At 41.8% G+C, this 23,851-nt stretch overlaps 1 protein-coding gene across 1 annotated transcript in view; it reads left to right on the plus strand.

Moving 5' to 3' along the window:
• LOC120063929 (unconventional myosin-Ib-like) overlaps window positions 1-23,851 on the plus strand; it is a 123,242-nt gene that overhangs the window by 85,795 nt on the left and 13,596 nt on the right. Inside the window, exons 10-21 of the mRNA XM_039014239.1 lie at window positions 4,450-4,568; window positions 9,834-9,920; window positions 10,083-10,148; window positions 11,652-11,756; window positions 14,894-14,956; window positions 15,256-15,456; window positions 16,152-16,378; window positions 16,593-16,793; window positions 18,430-18,523; window positions 19,459-19,608; window positions 20,187-20,255; window positions 20,359-20,445. Coding sequence (XP_038870167.1) covers window positions 4,450-4,568; window positions 9,834-9,920; window positions 10,083-10,148; window positions 11,652-11,756; window positions 14,894-14,956; window positions 15,256-15,456; window positions 16,152-16,378; window positions 16,593-16,793; window positions 18,430-18,523; window positions 19,459-19,608; window positions 20,187-20,255; window positions 20,359-20,445 — 1,469 coding nt within the window. The remainder of the gene's footprint in view (window positions 1-4,449; window positions 4,569-9,833; window positions 9,921-10,082; window positions 10,149-11,651; window positions 11,757-14,893; window positions 14,957-15,255; window positions 15,457-16,151; window positions 16,379-16,592; window positions 16,794-18,429; window positions 18,524-19,458; window positions 19,609-20,186; window positions 20,256-20,358; window positions 20,446-23,851) is intronic.

A 23,851-nucleotide genomic window follows, 5' to 3' on the forward strand; every position in this document is an offset into this window, starting at 1 on the left:
AAGGGACATGTAATTGGTAATCAATGAAATTTCAATATTTCTCAGTGTTTTAGAATGAGTTGCTAATTAGGCTATATATGGCTGTGTGCATGACACCGCCCTCATCTGACTCTCTGCTGGGCACCCAATATCAAGTCTCAATCAAATGATCCATAAACTATAGGCTACGAACTGCATGCTCGGAGAAGCACAGCGCAAAGATTTATTTCTAAGATAGATAATGGGATGGTGTAAATACAACTAGGCTGCATTACATACTGCAATTGATATTCCAACCCTGATCCCAGGCCTGCTCTGTTCTTGCTGATCAAAAATGTTTTGTGCTGCCTAACCAATGGCTGTGCTGTGTAGGCCTACAGTGGCAGTTCAGGAGGGAAGTCAAAGGGTTCGTCCGTATTTTTTATTTTTTTGCCTATGTTTTCAGTTTAAAAAGGAGAGTGCGAAGATGAGAAGGAAGACCGGAGGACAACTTTGATACCTTGCTAATACTATGATTGATTTTATTAAAAACAATGTTCCTTGCTCATGATGTACAGTTGAAGTCGGAAGTTTACATATACCTTAGCAAAATACATTTAAACTCAGTTTTTCACAATTCCTGACATTTAATCCTAGTAAAAAATTCCCTGTCTTAGGTCAGTTAGGATCACCACTTTATTTTAAGAATGTGAAATGTCAGAATAATAGTAGAGTGATTTATTTCAGCTTTTATTTCCATCACATTCCCTGAGGGTGAGAAGATTACATACTCAATTAGTATTTGGTAGCATTGCCTTTAAATTGTTTAACTTGGGTCAAATGTTTCAGGTAGCCTTCCACAAGCTTCCCACAATAAATTGGGTGAATTTTGGCCCATTTCTCCTGACAGAGCTGGTGTAACTGAGTCAGGATTGTAGGCCTCCTTGTTTGCAAATGCTTTTTCAGCACTACCCACAAATCTTCTATAGGATTGAGGTCAGGGCTTTGTGATGGCCACTCCAATACCTTGACATTGTCATCCTTAAGCCATTTTGCCACAACTCTGGAAGTATACTTGGGGTCATTGTCCATTTGGAAGACCCGGTTGCGACCAAGCTTTAACTTCCTTACTGATGTCTTGAGATGTTGGATCAATATATCCACATAATTTTACTTCCTCATGATACTATCTATTTTGTGAAGCGCACCAGTCCCTCCTGCAGCAAAGCACCCTCACAACATGATGCTGCCACCCCCGTGCTTCACGGTTGGGATGGTGTTCTTTGGCTTGCAAGCCTCCCCCTTTTTCCTCTAAACATAAGGATGTCATTATGGCCAAACAGTTCTATTTTTGTTTCATCAGACCAGAGGACATTTCTCCAAAATGTACGATCTTTGTCCCCATGTGCAAATGCAAACCGTAGTCTGGCTTTTTATGGCGGTTTTGGAGCAGTGGCTTCTTCCTTGCTGAGCGGCCTTTCAGCTTATGTCGATATAGGACTCATTTTACTGTGGATATAGATACTTTTGTACCCGTTCCCTCCAGCATCTTCACAAGGTCCTTTGCTGTTGTTCTGGGATTGATTTGCACTTTTCGCACCCAAGTACGTTCATCTCTAGGAGACAGAATACGTCTCCTTCCTGAGCGGTATGATGGCTGCGTGGTCCCATGGTGTTTGTACTTGCGTACTATTGTTTGTACAGATGAACGTGGTACCTTCAGGCATTTGAAAATTGCTCCCAAGGATGAACCAGACTACAATTTTTTTTCTGAGGTCTGGGTTGATTTCTTTTGATTTTCCCATGATGTCAAGCAAAGAGGCACTGAGTTTGAAGGTAGGCCTTGAAATACATCCACAGGTACACCTCCAATTGACTCAAATTATGTCAATTAGCCTAACAGAAGCTTCAAAAGCCATGACATCATTTTCTGGAATTTTCCAAGCTGTTTAAAGGCACAGTCAACTTAGTGTATGTAAACTTCAGACCCACTGGAATTGTGATACAGTGAAATAATCTGTCTGTAAACAATTGTTGGAAAAATGACTTGTGTCATGCACAAAGTAGATGTCCTAACCGATTTGCCAATACTATAGTTTGTTAACAAGAAATTTGTGGAGTGATTGAACAACGAGTTTTAATGACTCCAACCTAAGTGTATGTGAACCTCCGACTTCAACTGTTTTTATCAGTTATTGACCTCACAATAAGCTGAAACTTGAAGCATTAGCCATGAAACAATCAATAGAAAGGGACACCTCATGGGCGCTGAAAGTAGTCAAATTTGAGTAAGCATTTAAAGTCTTAATTTTAATTGGACTTTACTTTTAACAAGAGGGCTTTGTGAGGGAGTGTATTTTTTCCCGTCTTAAAAGTAAGAGGTAGGCCTACCTGTTTGACAGATGAAATTAGGTTATAGGCTGCAATATCCATACATTTGTTGGTCAATTCCTCCACCCACAATGCACTCTTTAATTAGCCTACTTCCGTGTCAGTGAAGGGCTGTTCAGTTAAAACCAAGACTCGAATTGAAGGGGTATGAGGGTATGCCATACGCCTACCTTTGAATGAAGGAAAATGGCAAAAAGAGCAGGCCTACCCATTGTTAGCTTAATATTTTGAAGAAAATAAAGCCCATCTGATTTATATAAAGTGATATTTAACAGTGCTTTGTTCCGCGATGCTTCATGCTAGAAACGAGCTGTAAAATAGACGGGAAAGACGTGACTGATGCATATGGGAATATTATTGTTTTGTTCCTTAAACATTCAGAGGCTGAGCTACAACCTTCTATTGCCAAGGATTCAAAAAATAGACTTTGCATCTAATTTTGTTAAAATCAATTGATTAAGCTATTCACTTTCTGTACAATAGAAGATGTAATAAATCCAAACAGCTTTTAGAGAAACACTTGTGACCTTCTCTCGTTGGGTTGAGCCATGTAAGAAGAATAGCGAGCAGTTAAAGCTGCCATTTTTCTCCATTGGTAGGCCTATTCTGTCTGGGGTGGAAATGTAGGCCTAACTTTTGAAAGTACCAAAAGATTCTTAATGATATCTCAGATTTAATTATTTGCAAACAGGGACAGTTTTGTTACAAACAAGACACACTGATTTGACATTGGAGAAATATGATACGATGAACACACAGGCCTATCTCTGTCCATTCCTACCCTGTAATTTCGGTAATTTGTGTGTTGTAACAAAATATCCTTCTAATATTTAAAAGGCTGTAAAACTGCATGAATGTTCATAAGGCCATTTTTTCTGGGACCTGCAAATGCGATGATGGATTAATGCAATACTTTGACTATAAACGAGATCCCACAACCTTCTGGCCCGCAGCTCTGTGCGCTATCAAAATGCCTGTGTTGCTATGTAATGCTTACAGGACGAAGAATGGTTTCTGAAACTGCATGTCTAGCGCTCTGGTCTGTCTGAGAAGTAAGGGTAAATGGTAGACATTAATTATTATCTTGGATATAGGGGATGGTCACTTGTTTTTATCCTTCAAGCATTCATGGAGGGTGTAGGTGAAATATGGAGGGCCATCCATTTTAAATTGGGCGAGGTCCTATTTTCTCCTTGTAACCCTTATGAATAACATTCACTCCTTAACTACAGTTGTCTATAGTATGCAATGTTTTCTGATGGTAAGTACAGTACGCCTACTTATGTAACTGCTAACAGCTCTCCCCTATTAAGCAAATGTAATATTTTGCATGTCTGAATAACCCAGCCGTGGCACAACTTTGCATTCTTTCTTTGCAAACAAAACTCCTTTCTAATCTACAGGATACACTTAAGTGGAAGAAGTCCACATGGCCTGTGGTGTGAATCATGAAGTCCACATGGCCTGTGGTGTGAATCATGAAGTCCACATGGCCTGTGGTGTGAATCATGAAGTCCACATGGCCTGTGGTGTGAATCATGAACTCCACACTTCTACTTTCTACATTAGGTTATTCATGGAATTTCCCCTTGTGACCATTTGACAGCTGTCACTATACACAAAGACATTTGTCAACAACACTATTCTTACATAAGACAATTGAGTGAGACAATTGACCTGTAAATACCTAAATACATTAAGGCTAATGCACTAACTCCTCTTAAACATTACTCCATCCGGCTGCTTTGGGGTATCCTGGCCAGGAGACAACACTGATCCTAAAGGAGATCGTCTGAGATCTCAGAGTAGATCACCTTATCTCTCTAAGGAAAGGGTTTAGCTAATGCCCTTATGGCTACCCACTGGAACCGTGATACTGGCATCAAGTGGCATTGTTGGTAAAGCTTAACATTGATATGGATTCCTTATTCACAGGGGATAGATTTCCTTTATTGAAGCGTTTCATCTAGTCATTGCCTATTTTGTTTGCTATACAGCTGTTCTTTGCCTTCGGCCTGTATACAAAGCTCTATGATTGAGCGTTTGTGTCAGTTGTTCTGTCAGTGAGTGTGTGTGTGTTTCCTCTGCTCTATTTTCCAGACCTGAAGGAGATGTGTGAGCTGTTGGGGATTGAGCAGTCTGTGCTGGAGAGGGCTTTCAGCTACCGCACCGTGGAAGCCAAGATGGAGAAGGTGTCTACCACACTCAACGTGGCCCAGGTGAGAAGATCAGCACTGTATAGCATCACACTTCTTTAGTTCTATCTATTTAAACATGAGTGTGTATATAATGTATGGGTCTAATCCTGATTGCTCATTGGTTAAAAGCGCTTTCCAGCCGGTGTCTATTCCACAAGTTACCACCGGCTAAATCTATGACGTTAAAATGCTTAATTACTCTGTTCCATCTGACTGTGCAATCCACTGTCTCATCAGCCCAGGCAGGGAAGTTATAAACTTTATCTCCTCTATAAAAAGCATCTAGACATTATCTCAGATTTCTTTTAGGCTAAAATTTAGTTTTCAACAGCTGAGATTTGTATAAACCTTGCCGTCTGTCTCTCTGACATTAGCAACATTGTTTCAATATTCAAATTTTATCTCCCACTGTCCCATAGTAATGAACGTGTAGGGGTCAGGAGGAGACAGACAGGCAGGCAGCGTTTCTTAGCCAGTCGAAATTATGAAACAGCTGGCCTAATTTTATGGATTTATATACAAAGAAATATCAATTGAATAAACGTAAAACAAAACAAAGTGCAGCTAGTTTGCAGTCTTTCCAACATCAGTTTGAAGTGATTGTGTTAGCTGTGTTGGCTAGCTCATCTGATGAGAGAGCACATTTTCTATGTCGGGCCTAACAACACCCGTGCCAATATATTCTCCTAACACTGGCTTCTCGGGCATTATCGCTTTATTAATGTATGCCACTTTTATCACCACACAGTACAGTGAGTGGGAGTGCATTGATTTTATGTATTTATTTTAGTAATATATATATTTTTGGCATCTTTTTTTGCCAACATACAAAAAAACATACGTAGACGAAATCAATAAACAACTTAACGTTTACATTCATACAATGTAATCCCAAATGTTCCCATTGTATCCACACCCAGTGTTGGTTCTAATACTAGACTCTACCCCATATGACACTGCATTGATTTTAGTATGTATATTTGTTCTCTGTGGGACTTGAACCCACAACCTTGACTTTGCTAGCGCCATGCCCTCACCAACTGAGCCAAACAAGACCACCTGTCATCAGTGTATAGATACACACTTACTTTCATGATAGCACTGACAGACTAAGTCCCAGGGGATGTTTTCACACTGCAGTTGTGGGTGGATGAGAGGATTATTTCCCTTTGACTTAATTCTCTGGCTAGCTTACTTCCTATCCCCATCTACTGTACATGGAAACATGTCCATTATGGATGAGGATTTGGTGAATTCTCCCCTGGAAATTGCAGAAGTAGGCCAGGTTTTGGAGGTTAGTGAGTTCAGGCAGTCAGGCACATTCATGTTTAGGATAAACATATAGGAATAGAAGCTAGTTTCCTCTCCTTATGCTGGAGGTTTGAGTTCAGGCAACATTCAGTTGGTGATGAGAAGAAGAATGTCAGGGGCTAGTCCTCTCTCTGTTCTCCAGAAAAGCAGCTTAAGAAGGTTAGTATGAAGGGATGAGCTTCACTCCTCCTGAAGTGTGATTTTAAACATCATTGGCAGTTTTCTGGTAGCCTGGTCCCAGATCTGTTTGTGCTGTGTTGCCATCTCCTAAATTGCTGTGAAAATGACCATAGGAATTGACAAGACAGCACTAACAGATCTGGGACCAGGCTACAGATCTGACTCCTTGAGACCGGGACACCCTCCCCTGGTGGTACTGTGTGCTTTCTCTTATCTTCACAAACATCCGGCCAGATGGCGTAAACAGAAGGGTATATAAAGGCCAGGCTGAGACAATAAATCAGAGCACATTGGTTCGAGCCCTTGGAGGAACTATCGAACTAAAGGATCACCAGCTCATCCATAGCACATCACCAGTCCAAGCATCACCTCCTAGAAGTGTTTGTTTGTTACGGAGGTTAGGCCTGGTCCTGTCCATGCCACAGCGCTCTGTCACTGCAAGTTCACCTCTTCCGGTGTGTGTTTGCGTGTGTGTGTTTACATGATGAATGACAGCCTTTCTCTACTCCAGTGTGGCTGTATGCCAGAGGATGAGCCTCCATAACTATAGGGATGCTATTCGGCCCACGCTAGGACACACCTCCTCAGACAGCTCAATGTATAATTTTGTTCCCTTGTGGATGGTTGGAATGAGAAACATTCTACAGCTGGAATTACAGCTTGACTGTCACTTCACATCCATAAAAACTGATCTATCCCTGTCCCAGTTGAATGCCACACTACTACAAGCATTTACCAGAGATATTTACTACAGCTATATTTCTTTCTGCATGAGAGCACTAAAATCTACTGAACAAAATGGGAAGTTTTGTCACAACACAATGCCACAGATGTCAAGTTTTGAGGGAGCGTGTAATTGGCACGCTGACTGCAGGAATGTCCACCAGAGCTGTTTCCAGATAATTGAATGTTAATCTACCATAAGCCGCCTTTAACAGTTTAAGTTCAACTTTTCCCCCGATGCCTTGATGGATGAAACCATACCTTGAAGGCAGAACTCAGTGTGTCAGAGTGAGCAATGAGCTGTCGCCCACTCTTAGCTATGATGTGGGCGTGCCCCAAGGGTCAATACTGGGGCCCCTCCTGTTCAGCCTGTACATTAATGATCTGCCTTCTGTCTGTACTGGATCTGAAGTTCAAATGTATGCAGATAATATAGTGATATATGTGCATGCAAAGCGCAAACAACAAGCTGCACAAGAACTCACTACTGGAATGGTCCAGGTTACAAAGTGGCTCAGTGACTCGTGTTTGTATCTCAATGTGAAAAAAACAGTTTGCATGTTTTTCACAGAGGGCAACAGATGTCCATGTGTCAGGGGAGAAGCTTCAGGTGGTATCTGATTTTAAGTACGTTGGCATCTTACTTGATTCCAACCTCTCTTTTAAAAAGCATGTGAAAAAGGTCATTCAAATAACCAAATTCAACCTAGCTAATTTCCGATTTATACGAAATTGTTTGACTACAGAAGTAGCAAAACTGTACTTCAAATCTATGATACTCCCCCACTTAACATACTGCTTGACTAGTTGAGCCCAAGCTTGCTGTACAACATTTAAACCTATTCAGTCTGTCCAATAACAGGCTCTCAAAGTGCTTGATAGGAAGCGCAATAGCCATCATCACTGTTACATCCTCAGAAAGCATGAGCTCCTGAGTTGGGAAAATCTTGTGCAATACACCGACGCATGTCTTGTATTCAAGATCCTAAATGGCCTGGCTCCCCCTCCACTCAGTATTTTTGTTAAACAGAAAACCCAAACATATGGCAGCAGATCCACACGGTCTGCTATGAGGTGACTGTATAGTTCCCTTAAGGAAAAGCACCTTTAGTAAATCAGCTTTCTCTGTGAAAGCTTCCCATGTCTGGAATACACTGCCATCAGACACACATAACTGCACCACATATCACACTTTCACAAAATGCATGAAGACATGGCTAAAGGTCATTCAGATTTGTGAACATAATCCCTAGCTGTGTATTGGCGCTTTCCATGTTGTCTGTTGTCTGTAGCTTGTGAGGTGTGGAAACACTTTTTTGCTTTTATGAATTTTGTCTTGCTGCTTTTTGTTCTATGTTGCTCTGTCTGTTTGCTACGTCTTGCTTGTCCTATGTTGCTCTGTCTGTATGCTATGGCTTGCTTGTCCTACAATCTTTAATTGTTGCATGTTGCATTTATATTTTTGTTCAATGTATATGCAGTGCATTCTGAAAGTATTCACTTCCACATTTTGTTACGTTACAGCCTTATTTTAAAATGTATTAAATTGTTTTTGCATCAATCTACACACAATACCCCATAATGACGAAGCAAAAACCATTTTAACAGTACTACTTACATTTTTGCTAATGTATTAAAAATAGGAAATGGAAATATCACATTTAACTATTCAGACCATTTGTTGAAGCACTTTTGGCGGCGATTACAGCCTCAAGTCTCCTTGGGTAGGACGCTACAAGCTTGGCACACCTGCATTTGTTGTTTCTCTCCCATTCTTCACTACAGATCCTCACAAGCTCTGTCAGGTTGGATGGGGAGTGTTGCTGCACAGCTATTTTCAGGTCTCTCCAGAGATGTTCGATTGGTTTCAAGTCCGAGCTCTGGCTGGGCCACTCAAGGACATTCATAGACATTTCCCGAAGCCACTCCTGCATTGTCTTGGCTGTGTGCTTAGTGTTGTTGTCCTGTTGGAAGGTGAACCATAACCTGCTCAGGAACTCAGAATGGGGCTTTCATCAAGGATCTCTCTGTACTTTGCTCTGTTCATATTTCCCTCGATCTTGACTTGTCTCCCAGTCCCTGCCACAGAAAAACAACCCGACAGCATGATGCTGCCGCCGCCATGCTTCACCGTAGGGATGGTGCCAGGTTTCTTCCAGACGTGATGCTTGGCGTTTAGGTCAAAGAGTTTAATCTTGTTTTCATTAGACCGGAGAATCTTGTTTCTCATGGTCTGAGAGTCTTTAGGTGCCTTTTGGCAAACTCCAAGCGAGCTGCCATGTGCCTTTTACTGAGGAGTGTCTTCCGTCTGGCAACATTACCATAAAGGCCATTTTGGTGGAGTCCTACAGAGATGGTTGTCCTTCTGGAAGGTTCTCCCATCTCCACAGAAGAACTCTGGAGCGCTGTCAGTGACCATCGAGTTCTTGGACTCCTCCCTGACAAAGGCCCTGCCACACCGATTGCTCAGTATGGCCAGGCTGTCAGCTCTAGGAAGAGTCTTGGGGGTTCCACATTTCTTCTATTTAAGAATGATAGAGGCCACTGTGTTCTTGGGGACCTTCAATGCTGCAGAAATTGTTGGGTACCCTGTGCCTCAACATAATCTTGTCTCGGAGCTCTATGGACAATTCCTTCCGCCTCATGGCTTGGTTTTTGCTCTGACATGCACTGTCAACTGTAGGACCTTACATAGACCGACAGGTGTGTGCCTTTCCATATCAAGGTCAATCAATTGAATTTACCCCAGGTGGACTCCAATAAAGTTGTAGAAACATCTCAAGGATGATCAATGGAAACCGGATGCACCTGAGCTCAATTTCAAGTCTCATAGCAAAGGGTCTGAATACTTATGTAAATAAGGTATTTCAGTTTTTTATTTTTAATACATTTGCAAAAATTTCTAAACCTGTTTTTGCTTTGTCATGATGGAGTATTGTTTGTAGATTGAGGATTCTGTATTTATTTAACCATTTTATAATGAGGCTAACGTAACAAAATGTGGGAAAAATCAAGGGGGCTGAATGCTTCTCGAAGGCACTGTATACTAAGCCCTTATTTGTGATTTGCTAGGCCTACTATGCCCGTGATGCCCTGGCCAAAAACCTCTACAGCCGTCTGTTCAGCTGGCTGGTCACAAGGATCAATGAAAGCATCAAGGTAGGTCTGGTCTCATTATATGAGCCAGATTTGTCAACTATTATTCTATAAGCCATTGACTGTAAAGATATAAGCCCTACCAAAGTAGATTAAATGAGTGTCAGTAAGACAGGACTCATTTTATATGTATCTTATACTTTCTCTTTCTATTTCTCCTCTCAGGCTCAGGCCAAAACACGCCACAAGGTGATGGGAGTCCTGGACATCTATGGTTTTGAAATATTTGAGGTAAGAGTAATGGCTCAGTTTGGCAAATGGGTCCCTGGCCTAAATGGACAGAGATACCTCACACGACCCCTCACCCATGAGCAAAAGCATATTGTTTGCCTAAAACAAAGAACTTGTGTGGTTTCATGAGATTATTAATTTGACATAAACAACTAGCAACTAAACTTCCGTAGTCCAGTGTGTCTTTAAGTTGATCTCGAGTTCATGTTCCTAATGTGCCTGACTGTTCCCCACTCATTGTGAAGTCATTCCATTCCTCTCTACTGAATGTTGTTGTGTCTGGGCCGACAGGATGGAGTAAGTACACCTGCCGAGAGTGTGCAGTGTGCATGCTGCGATCTATCTTCTCGTCTTAATTCAGATCCTCATCTATAACAGGACTTCCATTGTGTTTTTTTGTGGTGGGATATGAAGGAGTACTGGTGCATCTTAAGTGAAGGAGAGGACATTCAATAGCAGAGCTTTTCTGAAGAGTGTATGAAGTAGCTTGGTCCCAGATCTGTTTGTGCTGTCCTGTCAACTCCTATGGTCCTCGTCATGCCAAGTGTTTGGCAAGGTAGCACAAACAGATCTGAGACCAGGTTATGTATGAACACTCTCCTTCTGTTGCCATGTGAGGCCTGCTTTTCCTGACCAAAAGTGTCCAGTACACCCTTCGCCCCATATTGATGCTGTTCTAACCCACTGTAACCTAAGCAAATGGAGTGATATTGTTTCCTAACCCAACCAACGCTGATGCTGTTTGCCAAGTAGGGTTGATTGCAATGAAAAAGGAACTGGTCATCTTAATTAATAGGGAAAGGGGATCATTTTCATAATTTGGGCTTAGAAATGGTTAACAAACTGTCTTTCAATACTCACTGTTCAACACCTTTTGAAACAAGTTTATGATTAACACTGAAGCTTTACCGAGGTTAGTTTACATGTATTCATGATAAGAAACACAGGTAGGATTTTATGATCAGGCAGCTATTTGTCTTATTGTCCAAAGACACTGTCCTTTGTTTGTTCAAGAGTGGTTGTAAAGCAATGAGAAATGTCACCAAGGAATAGAAAGTTCTAGACACGTTCTGCTTGGTTGGTTGCCTAGATTGGTAGCTAGCATTGCCTCAGTTTTATAGTAGATCAGTTCCCACAGTAGTTTAGAGAGAGAAAATAGATTCTCTCGGGTTTGTTTGGAAAGAGACATTTTCTTTGTTGGCGTGACATTGCGGTGAAGGAATGGAGCTCGAGCAATTATGGAGCCAGCCCGGGTCTGTTTTGGCATTACCCTAGTGTGATCCAACAAAGGGGAAGAAGAACCCCGGAAGTGACCCGAAAGCTTATTGAATGGCTGCATGACAACACAGAAACAGATGGGGGCATTTCACAGTGGCAGGCAGACGAGAGAGTACTGAATGTGGTGCCATGTGGTACCCTGCTGTTTGCATCTGGACAGGCTAAAATGTGGCCTAATGACTGAACATGAGACTAAATGGTATCTATGGGTGTTCTCCTCTACAGGACAACAGCTTTGAACAGTTCATCATCAACTACTGCAACGAGAAGCTTCAGCAGATCTTCATCGAACTGACGCTACGTGAAGAGCAGGAGGAGTACGTCAGAGAGGTAAGGAACGGTTCCGCGTTTCCCTTTCTGGGAACAACAGGGCTGTAGAGCACACTGTATCAAAACATGTAGAAACAGAATAAAAATGAGTGTTACTTATTGGACCACGTAGTACAGGTGGTCCCTCCCTTTTTTAGTTTGGGTCGTGTTCATTAGACACTAATCTACTGGCATCCACAGAGGAGGGAGTTGCCCCATAAAGCCATCCACCTCGCACCGTTCACCCACAACCATAGCACCCTCTGCCCCCCTGACACTTCACTTCTACACGCTAACAGGTCCATTTGTAGTTTGAGCCAGGCCTGTCAACCAGTGTTCTAGTACGTCTGGGCTGTGATGTTGACCATGCCTATATCACTCTGTTTTGTCCAGTCGCTCCCGTTCACTTCATGTACGTCTTGCTCTTTCACTCTTTTCTTTCCTCTCTGCCTCTGTACCCCATTGCACTTCCTCCATGTTCTATTGTCCACCTCATTTATCGTTCTAGTCCTTTCTCTCCCTCAACCTTCTCTCCTGCTTTCTTCACCACTCTTTCCATATCTCTCTCCCTCTCCTCTCCTCTGTGGGTTTGGGGACTGAAGTGATCCTTCACTCCAGCAGGGGTAAACAGACTTCTTCCCCTGGGGCTCAGGCCTCTGTTTGCTTTCAGAGCTCTAAGTATGTGAGTGCTGCTCCCTTGACCTCCCCTCCATGATATTCCATTGCCTGGCCTCGCTCCACATCAGTGCATGGGAAAATACTACACTGTGGGAGACAGGAGGGATGCAGAATCCGGATGCAGGATGCAGAATCCGCATCCCCACATGGCTAACCCAGCCCCGCCCCCAAACCTGGTCTCCCTGTCTGTCACATAGACCAAGTCTGCCAGAACCACCAGTTACCAGCCCTGACATGTCATAGCGCTCCAAAGCCCAGCCCAAGCCCTGTGGTTCGGCACCATTTTTAATGTTGTCCAAACAGGCACGTTCTTTCAGAAACATGCTGTGCTTTTGAGTCTTGTGCTCTTATTGAGGTGTATATAAATGTATATACATTGAATAGAAAATATATTTTAAGGACTCTTACTGTTTAAACCCCAAGCTACAGCTGTGTCAACCCATTAAACCAGCAACAGCAGATCAGACTGAATGGCTTTGGTCAGTCAGGCCAGACAAATGATTTAGATACTATCAGACATAGTGAACTGCTTAAAAGAAAATTCCACCCAAAACTATCTTTTGGTATTTGTTTCAGTAATCCATTGTTGATATAGTCCCAAAATGTTTTGCTTGTCAGCAATCAAGTTTTCTATATATACACTACCGTTCAAAAGTTTGGGGTCACTTAAAAATGTCCTGGTTTTCCTGATATTCCTGGAATATCTACATAGGCGTACAGAGGCCCATTATCAGCAACCATCACTCCTGTGTTCCAACGCCACGTTATGTTAGCTAACCCAAGTTTATCATTTTAAAAGGCTAATTGATCATTAGAAAACCCTTTTGCAATTATGTTAGCACAGCTGAAAACTGCTGTTCTGATTAAAGAAGCAATAAAACTGGACATCTTTAGACTAGTTGAGTATCTGGAGCATCAGCATTTGGGGGTTCGATTACAGGCTCAAATTGTCCAGAAACAAATAACTTTCTTCTGAAACTCGTCAGTCTATTCTTGTTCTGAGAAATTCAGACTATTCCATGTACGAGAAAAGATCTCGTACAATGCTTTGTACTACTCCCTTCACAGAACAGCGCAAACTGGCTCTAACCAGAATAGAAAAAGGAGTGGGAGGCCCCGGTGTACAACTGAGCAAGAGGACAAGTACATTAGAGTGTCTAGTTTGAGAAACAGACGCCTCACAAGTCCTCAACTGGCAGCTTCATTAAATAGTACCCGCAAAACACCAGTCTCAACGTCAACAGTGAAGAGGAAACTCCGGGATGCTGGCCTTCTAGGCAGAGTTGCAAAGAAAAAGCCATATCTCAGACTGGCCAATAAAAAGAATAGATTAAGATGGGCAAAAGAACACACACTGGACAGAGATATGGCTTTTCTTTGCAACTCTAGACGGCCAGCATCCCGGAGTTGCCTCTTCACTGTTCACGTTGAGACTGGTGTTTTGCGGGTACTATTTGGTTGCTGATAATGGGCCTCTGTACGCCTATGTAGATATTCCAGCTACAATAGTCATTTACAACATTAACAATGTCTGCACTATATTTCTGATCAATTTGTTATTTTAATGTACAAAAGTTTGGGGTCACTTAGAAATGTCCATGTTTTTGAAAGAAAAGCGCTTTTTTTTTAACGGTATGACGCATTTTGATTCTCTGTTCTGTAAGTTGTTGACTAAATAGAGCCCCACAGTTGAGGTGTCATAATAGCCCTAAAACCTAGCGGTCAAACAGGGAAATGGTTCCATTCGTTTTTCTACCATTAGACATGCAAGACTACACATCCCTGCAAGCTCCTGCATGTAATCTCTAGCTGATACCTTTGCTAACAGGTATTGTCAATTTAAAACTTACACAAGACAGTTCACAGAATTGTCCACTTAAAGAAATGTAACAAATTAATTCATTAATACTTTTAGCTAACAATATGTAGTTAATCCAGAGATTCTTACCTTTGCCTTGAATTGTCCCTCTCGTCCAGAATCATGGAATTTGTAGTTCTTTATGATAGCCACATTAGCAGCTAATTAGTATTTCATTTTGGGGGGGTAAATACAAGCAAATATATTGATAAAAGTAATCTTGTCCTAGAGAGATTTACACAGTTATCAGAACATCACGCTAGGGTAAGCCTACACAGCACACAGCCCTTATTTTTAGGGTTTCTAAAATCCCCTATGGGGAAAAATGAATGGTGGATAAACGATTGGAACCATTTCCCTGTTTGATTGCTAGGTTATATGGGTATTATGACTTGTACTGTGGTACTATATGGCCCATTGGTTAGCTGCCTGTCTGAGAGTCTTGAAGGTCAGTGGGTTTATCTCTTAAGCCACTCAGGTCTGTATAAGAAAGTCTAGGTGAGGTCAGGATTACACTACAGGACATTGCTTTGTTGGAAAGCCCAAGACATAAGTGAAAGTTAGTGGGGAAAAAGAGAAAATAGTAACCTGTTTGTAACCTCTTGTTCTCTGTTTGTGACAGGGCATTGAATGGACCAACATTGAGTATTTCAACAACGCCGTTATCTGTGACCTCATTGAGAATGTAAGTCGGTCTCCCTCAATGTCATCTGATTCTTGTAAAGCAAAACAAAGCAATTTCACAATATACATGAATAATTACCTTGAAACAATTTTCCATGATATACACATGGTTTATCACTAATGACCAGACATGATTACCTCAAATATGGGTTAACTTTGGTCTGTAATCAGTTGACTCTGTTTAGAACAATTATAATACTGTATCGTACATTTAGAATTTATTTTAAAGAATGTATTCTCTGAATAATATGTTAAGAGGAATGTGTTATAATAATCCCACTCTCTCCTCCTCTGTTGCAGAACCAGAATGGTATCCTGGCCATGTTGGATGAGGAATGTCTCAGGCCAGGCACAGTGACTGATGACACCTTCCTAGACAAGCTCAACACCATCTGTGCTGAGCACCAGCACTTTGAGAGTCGCCTCAGCAAGAACTCCAAGTTCCTGACAGACCACAGCTTGCCTCACAGCTGCTTCCGCATCCAACACTACGCTGGGAAAGTAGGGATGAGAAACACACTTTACATATACTGGGAGACTGTGTGGGACCCAGGGTTGGGGTCAATTCCATTTTAATTCAGGAAGTAAACTGAAATTTCCAAGTCCAATTTTAGGTTTATTTCCTGACTTGACTGAATTTAAATGGATAAATTAACCCCATCACTGGTGGGACCTGAATTAAACTGCATCATAGACATGTATAACCTAGATATGACACTCTGGTAATCACTGGTGAGGAGAAAAGATAGGATCAATACTGATTATAGTCAGACGAGCAGAGTGGAGAGGAGCGTGCAGATTGGATTAAGAGCATTACCTGGAATGCATCACATTCAGTGATTGTAAAAAAATAAAAAATAAAAAAAAAGATCAGTAATGCAGAGGTTTTCCTTGACACATGATGGACCAGAATAGCCCAGAATATATCCTGCTTTAAAGACACTCTGGGTAAATAGACTTATAATCCCCATTTGGTCAACATCCCCCACAAACAGTGTTGCATTTGAATTAATCGGATTCAATCCATGGCAAGTATTTCCTCAGGATGCGTTTAGGATTGACAGTAAAGTACTACTACTCCTCCTCCCTCTGGGTTGTCGTTCTTTTTATGGGGCAATAACAGATATTTTCCTGTGCTTCGTGTCTGAGTATTTTCATCACTGTCTTGGTGTTTTCATAATTGTCTTGTGGTCTAGGTGCTGTACCGTGTGGAGGGCTTTGTAGACAAGAACAATGACCTGCTGTACAGAGACCTGTCTCAGGCCATGTACAAGGCCACCCACAGCCTGATGAGACAGCTGTTTCCTGAGGGAAACCCTGCTAAGGTCAACCTGAAGAGACCCCCCACCGCAGGCTTCCAGTTCAAGGCCTCTGTAGGGGGACTCATGAGGAACCTGCAGACCAAGAACCCCAACTACATCAGGTACAGTAAACCTAGAACCCCACCTACATCAGGTAAATTACTGTTCACTCTGAGGATCATGTATTCAAAAGGAACAGTATTGTGATCAGAAAAAAATCAACTAACTCTATAAGATCCTTGGGGCAGTATTCTGAGATCTGTGTTAACTCTGATCAGGTCCACTGACTACCATTGCATGTCCATGCGATAGTGTCTGACTGTCTGTTCTCCTCAGGTGCATCAAGCCCAACGATAAGAAGGCAGCCCACATCTTCACCGACTCACTGGTGTGTCACCAGGTGCGTTACCTGGGTCTGATGGAGAATGTGCGTGTGAGGAGGGCAGGCTACGCATTCCGCCAGCCCTACGAGCCCTGTCTGGAGCGATACAAGATGCTCTGCAAGCAGACCTGGCCTCACTGGAGAGGACCTGCCAGGTAGGACCTCAGCTCTGCCTTTACAGAAATACTGTAGTTATTATCTGCCTGTTGGGAATATTTTATTTACCATGTGATGATCATAGAGTAAAAATATCTACCTCTTTCTCAATCAAATCAATCTAATGTATTTATAAAGCCTTTTTTATATCAGCAGTTTTCACGAAGGGCTTTTACAGTTTCCTTTCCCGTGTTTAGCAGTGTTCTAACTGGATAACAATGTAGCAACAGCAGTATAGTCATCCATGGATGAATTGCCCATTCATATCCCACCATGATACAATGATGTCAACAAGCCGTTTTGGGTTGGCTAGATCTGGTTGCGCTGGGGCATCAGACCATCTAACAGCTCAGTAATTTCCTTTACTTTGTCCAGGGCATGTTGAGGCAGTTGCCCCATATCTCTGCTGTGTGCCAATAACGCTCTAAGTCATGTTGCATTCACTGTAAAGGTATTAGGGATGGGCACGGTTAATCGAACAGACTTTAGTATTCGGTTACCTGAACGCACATTTTATTGCGGGGGGAAAAAATTTGAGGCCTATTTTAACAATGAAAAAGCTTTGTCTAAATTAAATTATCCTTGTGACATTTTTACCTACAAGGATATACCGTGACATTTTAAATGATTAATTTAATAAAACAAACTTTTGAATGTAGTTTTTATAATAGTGCATTGAGCTACCGCTGCTCATTCAGCCCTGCAGACTGCCTGACAACGGTATTTACTTAAAATAGCATCTCCACAATACATGGCACAGATCAATGCAAAACACTCACCAGAAACCCTTTTCAGAATCAGTTCTATCATGGCAAAAATCAGCCTTTTCTTTCGCTTTTGATTTTAGCCAAACTACTGGTGAAAGGTAGCATGTCCGGCCCTGCCATATGCATTTGCATCATTCTGATTGGTCGAGAGTCAAAGCAAGATATATATATATTTTTTTGTTACTATCCGGATATCTTATGTCATATTTTTTTATATTTTTATTTAACCTTTATTTAACTAGGCAAGTCAGTTAAGAACATTCTTATTTAAAATGACGGCCAAACCCGGACGACGCTGGGCCAATTGTGCGCCGCCCTATGGGACTCCCAATCACGGATGGATGTGATACAGCCTGGATTCGAACCAGGTACTATAGTGACGCCTCTTGCACTGAGATGCAGTGCCTTCGACCACTGCGCCACTCGTGAGCCCCAATCACTCGGGAGCCCATATCATTTGAATAGTGAAATAATTTCAAATACATATCCCACAATGTATTATATCGATTCCTATCTGATGTGAATTATACACGACAGCATATTTGGTGTCTAGTTTGTGTGCTTACTATACTCCTTATATGGTGTGTAAATGGTTCATGAGGTTACATGTTTTCCTCCCACATGTTACTTCAGATATGGACTGTTATCGTCTTAGAATGGCATTCTTGCCGCCTGTGTTCTCTCTGCCTTATCCAATCCATCTACCGTCTGTCTCTTCCTCTCCCTCGGTCTGTCTCTTCCTCTCCCTCGGTCTGTCTCTCCCTTTAATCCCCTATCTTTTGTCCTTTCCGCTTCATCATAACTATCCCCATGTTAAGAGAAGGGTCGTAACAGAATAGTTAAGAGTTGTACCTCTGTCTCCTTGTAGGGATGGAGTGGAGGTGCTGCTGACAGACTGTTCTGTTCCAGCTGAGGAGTTTGCATACGGACGCTCCAAAATCTTCATCAGGAACCCCAGAACGGTAGCATGACATGATATAACATGATATTGCAGAGGCACACCCAGTTGATCTGGACCCTGTTACTGTGTTTGATAGTATTAATGGTACTACGTGATTAAAAAAAATATATATATTTTTTTATAACATAAGTCACATCCTTGGTGGTAACCCTTAACGTTGGAAAGAGCAGCATGCTCTGTAACTGGCATTTGTCCAGTTTTATTAGTACAGAAGATGTAGCCATAGATCATAAATGTGAGGAGACGGATGTATTCATATACAGTTAGACTAATGCCAGAATCCAGTTGGCTGATGCTCTCATGTTTGACCTGCGTTAAAAGGCTTCTAGAAGAAGGAAGTCGTGCCCCTCTACTAATTACGACGCTTAACAAACATTATGGAACATTCTGAGAACACATGGCTTCACTTATCCATTATACAGCGGCTCAGATAGGAGCATGTGGGGGAAAAAAGGAACATTTAGGCCTAGTCTCCATAGCATCATGGGCTTTTAGAAACTGCAGTGGTGGGTGGAACAACATACTCTTTAGTCAGTCCAGGAGACAGCCTAAACAAAGCCTGATCTCAAAGAGGTTTGTCCTTATCTTTGATCTACTGTACCTTCTTACCAGATTAGCTAGGTATCTCCATCTCTCAGCTGTACAGTGAATGTTCAGTCAGGCTGGTGGTAGGGTGGGTTCTAGTCTAGGTCACTGAACTCCCATCCCCTAGATCTGTCTTTGAGGTGGAGGAAATGTTTGGGCACATATAGAAGCCCCTTATCAATCTCAAGATCTTGTGCTACCACACAATATTGTTCCAAAATGGCATCCTGTCTCATTGAACATGTCCGCTCATTCCTAAATTGTACAGACTATGCTGGCGTCCCTAGTATCATAGTACATGTAGATGTTCCTATCATCCTCTTGATGCCCACCCTCTTCCTGTGTCCCCAGCTGTTCACCCTGGAGGAGAGGAGAAGGGCGTGTCTGGAGGACCTGGCCACCCTGATCCAGAAGATCTACCGTGGGTGGAAGTGTCGTACTCATTTCCTCCTGCTGAAGAAAAGCCAGGTGGTGGTAGCAGCCTGGTACCGCAGATATGCAGTGAGTTAGCTTTGCTCAACTATGGACATGCAGGCACACACAACTTCATACCAGCCTTTATTCAGTCTCAAGAGTAGGGTTGCAAAATTCTGGAAACTTTCCCAAAGTCCCCAGGTTTTCCAGAAATTCTAGTTTGGATGATTCTCAGAATCAGGAGGGGAAAGGCAGGGAGAGAATCATGATTCCTCTCCTATTCATTTCTGGAGCTGTTGTACAGGTGTAGGTTCTTAATTTAACCAGTTTCTCACAGCAGGAAAATAATCCTGCAGTAACAGGAAATGTGAATTATTGTGTGGATTATAATTAATGGACATTTTTGTATGGGTTGATACATTTCTACTTATGGCAAATCAAGTCTGCATTTTTAAGTGGAAATTACATACTTTAGAAGCCTTTTTAAAACTCGAATACACTACAAGTTTACATTTCCTACTATTCAGGAAATTTCATGCAACAGGGTGGTCAAATTAAGTTCCCACATTCCCACAACTTAATATGCTAGCTATAGATTTTAGATTACTGTAGTTCGAGTTTACTTGTCTATTGAGCTCAGTGTTTTTTGCCTTGTCCTGTTTCAGCAACAAAAGAAATATGAGAAGATCAAGAGCGCTACACTAGTGATGCAGTCCTTCACCAGAGGGTGGAAGGTATGTCTATGTCAGCATGCCAGTCAAACACTATAAGAATGCATATTTTTCTTTGATAACACTGCAGTAAAGGTATGTTTTTAAACAAATTGTTTTTCTCCAGGCCCGCAAGATCTTGCGACAGCTGAAATACGAGAAGAGATGCAAGGAGGCAGTGACTACCATTGCAGCGTACTGGCACGGGACTCAGGTACTAGCTCAAACACTACCTAATGGCAACATAATAATTAGACAATGTAAAGATGTGTCGAATGAAGATATTGGGAAGAAAATTGATGGATTACTTATTATGGGCATCCACTGACTTTTTGCTTTTACAAGGTTTGTCTGTGACAGAGCCAGGTAGGGAAATACAGTATGTTAAGACATGGCTATGCTCAGGTCTCCCAGCTATACTAAAAGCTAAACTAGAGCAATTCCACAGCTTTTTCCCCTCTAGTCGTCTTCTGCTGGCTGATCTTACGACCGCTGCTTTTTATCACTCTTTCACTCTCTTTACCCCTCACTCTAATTCTTCCCTCATCTCACTCTCTTCCCTCCCTGCTCCCTCATCCTTCCACCCTCCTGGCCACCCCCAGGCCCGGATGGAGCTGCGGTGCCTAAAGACGGAGGCACGGAATAAGCATGCCGTGTCTGTCATATGGGCATACTGGCAAGGGACCAAGGTATTTAAGCCTGTTGCCATCGTGTTTTGCCATCCCAGCTGTCCGTCATCCCCCATGTCCCGCCCCTCCCCTTGAAACTGACCAATTAAATGGCTCCTCCTCATCCCTCTGTTGTCCCATGGTCCACTAATGTCGCCCCTCGTCTACCATTGTTTGTAACTCTTGTTTTATTTTCCCTTTAATAGGTGTCATTTTGGAGGTTGTTGAAAGGGTTACCCAGTAACAAATTTTTACCCCTTTAAACTAGAGGTCGACCGATTTTAGGATTTTTTTCAACGCCGATACCGATTATTGGTGGACCAAAAAAAAAACGATACAGATTAATCGGACGATTTTTATATATATTTGTAATAATGACAATTACAACAATACTGAATGAACAATGAGCCCTTTTATTTTAACTTAATATAATACATAAATAAAATATATTTAGTTTCAAATAAATAATGAAAGATGTTTAAATAATGCAAAAACAGTGTTGGAGAAGAAAGTAAAAGTGCAATTTGTGCCATGTAAAAAAGCTAACGTTTATGTTCCTTGCTCAGAACATGAGAACATATGAAAGCTGGTGGTTCAATATTCCCAGTTCTTTAATATTCCCAGTTAAGAAGTTTTAGGTTGTAGTTACTATAGGAATAATGACGCGTCGACTATTTCATATACCTTTGACTATTGGATGTTCTTATAGGCACTTTAGTATTGCCAGACTAATCTCGGGAGTTGATAGGCTTGAAGTCATAAACAGCGCTGTGCTTCAAGCATTGCTTAGAGCTGCTGGCAAACGCAGTAAAGTGCTGTTTGATTGAATGCTTACGAGCATGCTGCTGCCTACCACCGCTCAGTCAGACTGCTCTATCAAATATCAAATCATAGACTTAATTATAATAAACACACAAATACGAGCCTTTGGTCTTTAATATGGTCAAATCCGGAAACTATAATTTCAAAAACAAAACGTTTATTCTTTCAGTGAAATACGGAACCATTCTGTATTTTGTCAAACGGGTGGCAACCCTAAGTCAAAATATTTCTGTTACATTACACAACCTTCAATGTTATGTCATAATTATGTAATATTCTGGCAAATTAATTATGGTCTTTGTTAGGAAGAAACCCAGCTCGCAACAAGCCAGGCGGCCCAAACTGTTGCATATACCCTGACTCTGTTTGCACTGAACGCAAGAGAAGTGACCCAATTTCCCTAGTTAATATTGCCTGCTAACATGCATTTATTTAAACTAAATATGCAGGTTTAAAAAAATATACTTATGTGTATTGATTTTAAGAAAGGCATTGATGTTTATGGTTAGGTACATTTGTGCAACGAATGTGCTTTTTTTGCGAATGCGCTTTTGTTAAATCCCCCGTTTGGCAAAGTTGAAGTAGGCTGTGATTCGATGATAAATTAACAGGCACAGCATTGGATTATATGCAACGCAGGACAAGCTAGTTAACCTAGTAATATCAAAAACGATGTGTAGTTAACGTTTTTTATAAGATAAGTTTAATGCTAGCTAGCAACTTACCTTGGCTCATTGCAGCCACAAGGTCCTTTTGAAACTGCACTCGTGTAACAGGTGGTCAGCCTGCCATGCAGTCTCCTCGTGGATTGCAATGTAATCGGCCATAATCGGCATCCAAAAAGGCTGATTACCGATTGTTATGAAAACTTAAAATCGGCCCTAATTAATCGGCCATGCCGATTTAAAATCGGTCGACCTCTACATTAAACTATAAACCTCTGTGTGCTAGCAGCCTCTGTTTTTACTGCAATGGAGCCTTCCTTACTTCCTTCCCTTAGGAACAGCAGAAAGTGCTACAACCCACCATTGTCTTGGTCTGTTTTCTTGATTAAGTTTGTCATTGCAATCCGCTGTAATATGTTACTATGTGAGAGACTTGATGTACAGTACGCTGCATTAGATAATCAAAATGGGTATCATGTGTTCACTTCAATGCATTAGTTGTGAGAATAGACCATGCTGAGAATGGACTGTATTCTATCTGCTAAATATCACAATAGAGAGCCACCGTTCATAACCTAGGCCCTTCTCAACATAGCACCTATGCTACCATTAGCACTTTATCAACTTAGCGTGACATTCTTTGCTTTAGAGGCCACATATAATCCTTTAAAACGGTCCATGCACAACATGTCATATTTGATGGGCCTTTAACCACGGGATGCAGTCAACTGATGACACAGTACTGCTATCTTTGGAAGACCTCTGACACTATTTTGTATCTCAGCAACATCTTATCTAAAGGCTTTACGGACAAACTGACCAGATAATCATCAAATTCCTTTTATTGACACATTTATCAAGCCTACTGTAGTCTGTTACATGACCGACGCGTGCGACTAATTGGCCCATCTAGTCTCTTAGCCTGGGAAAAGCCCACAGTACTTCCACTGAATCAGTGGCGTCAGTGATTTATGTGAGCTGTTCACAGTAGTCACAAAGTTTTAATCAATATAATTGATATTAGATACAATTAACTTCTGTCTACTTCAGGGAAACCTGGACTTTTGTACAAATGGTGCTAACTCCTATCACTCAGTCATAAGCTCCAAAGAGTAGTTAATGTTATCCTCCATTGCCTTAATCTTTCTGCTACTTCATTGCGGGGTAGGCTACACATTTCTGTCTGCTTCTTATTGCTACCAACACCCATCCCAACGGGTATATTCTTTCCAAAACACAAACCATAAACCCCACCACTTCCCCAGGCTCGGCGAGAACTGCGGTGTCTAAAGAAGGAGGCGCGAGAAAAGCACGCTGTGTCTGTCATTTGGGCTGGCTGGCAGGGGACCAAGGTATTTGGGAAGCAGCCTGTCGTTGACAATATCCATCCATATCCCGCCGCTCACCTGTCATTTCCCCATTTCTCCAGACCCCTGCATTAGCTAAACATTGGTCTGAGCAGACC

The sequence above is a fragment of the Salvelinus namaycush genome, chromosome 19 (assembly GCF_016432855.1).
Source record: "Salvelinus namaycush isolate Seneca chromosome 19, SaNama_1.0, whole genome shotgun sequence".
NCBI classification, from domain to species: domain Eukaryota; kingdom Metazoa; phylum Chordata; class Actinopteri; order Salmoniformes; family Salmonidae; genus Salvelinus; species Salvelinus namaycush.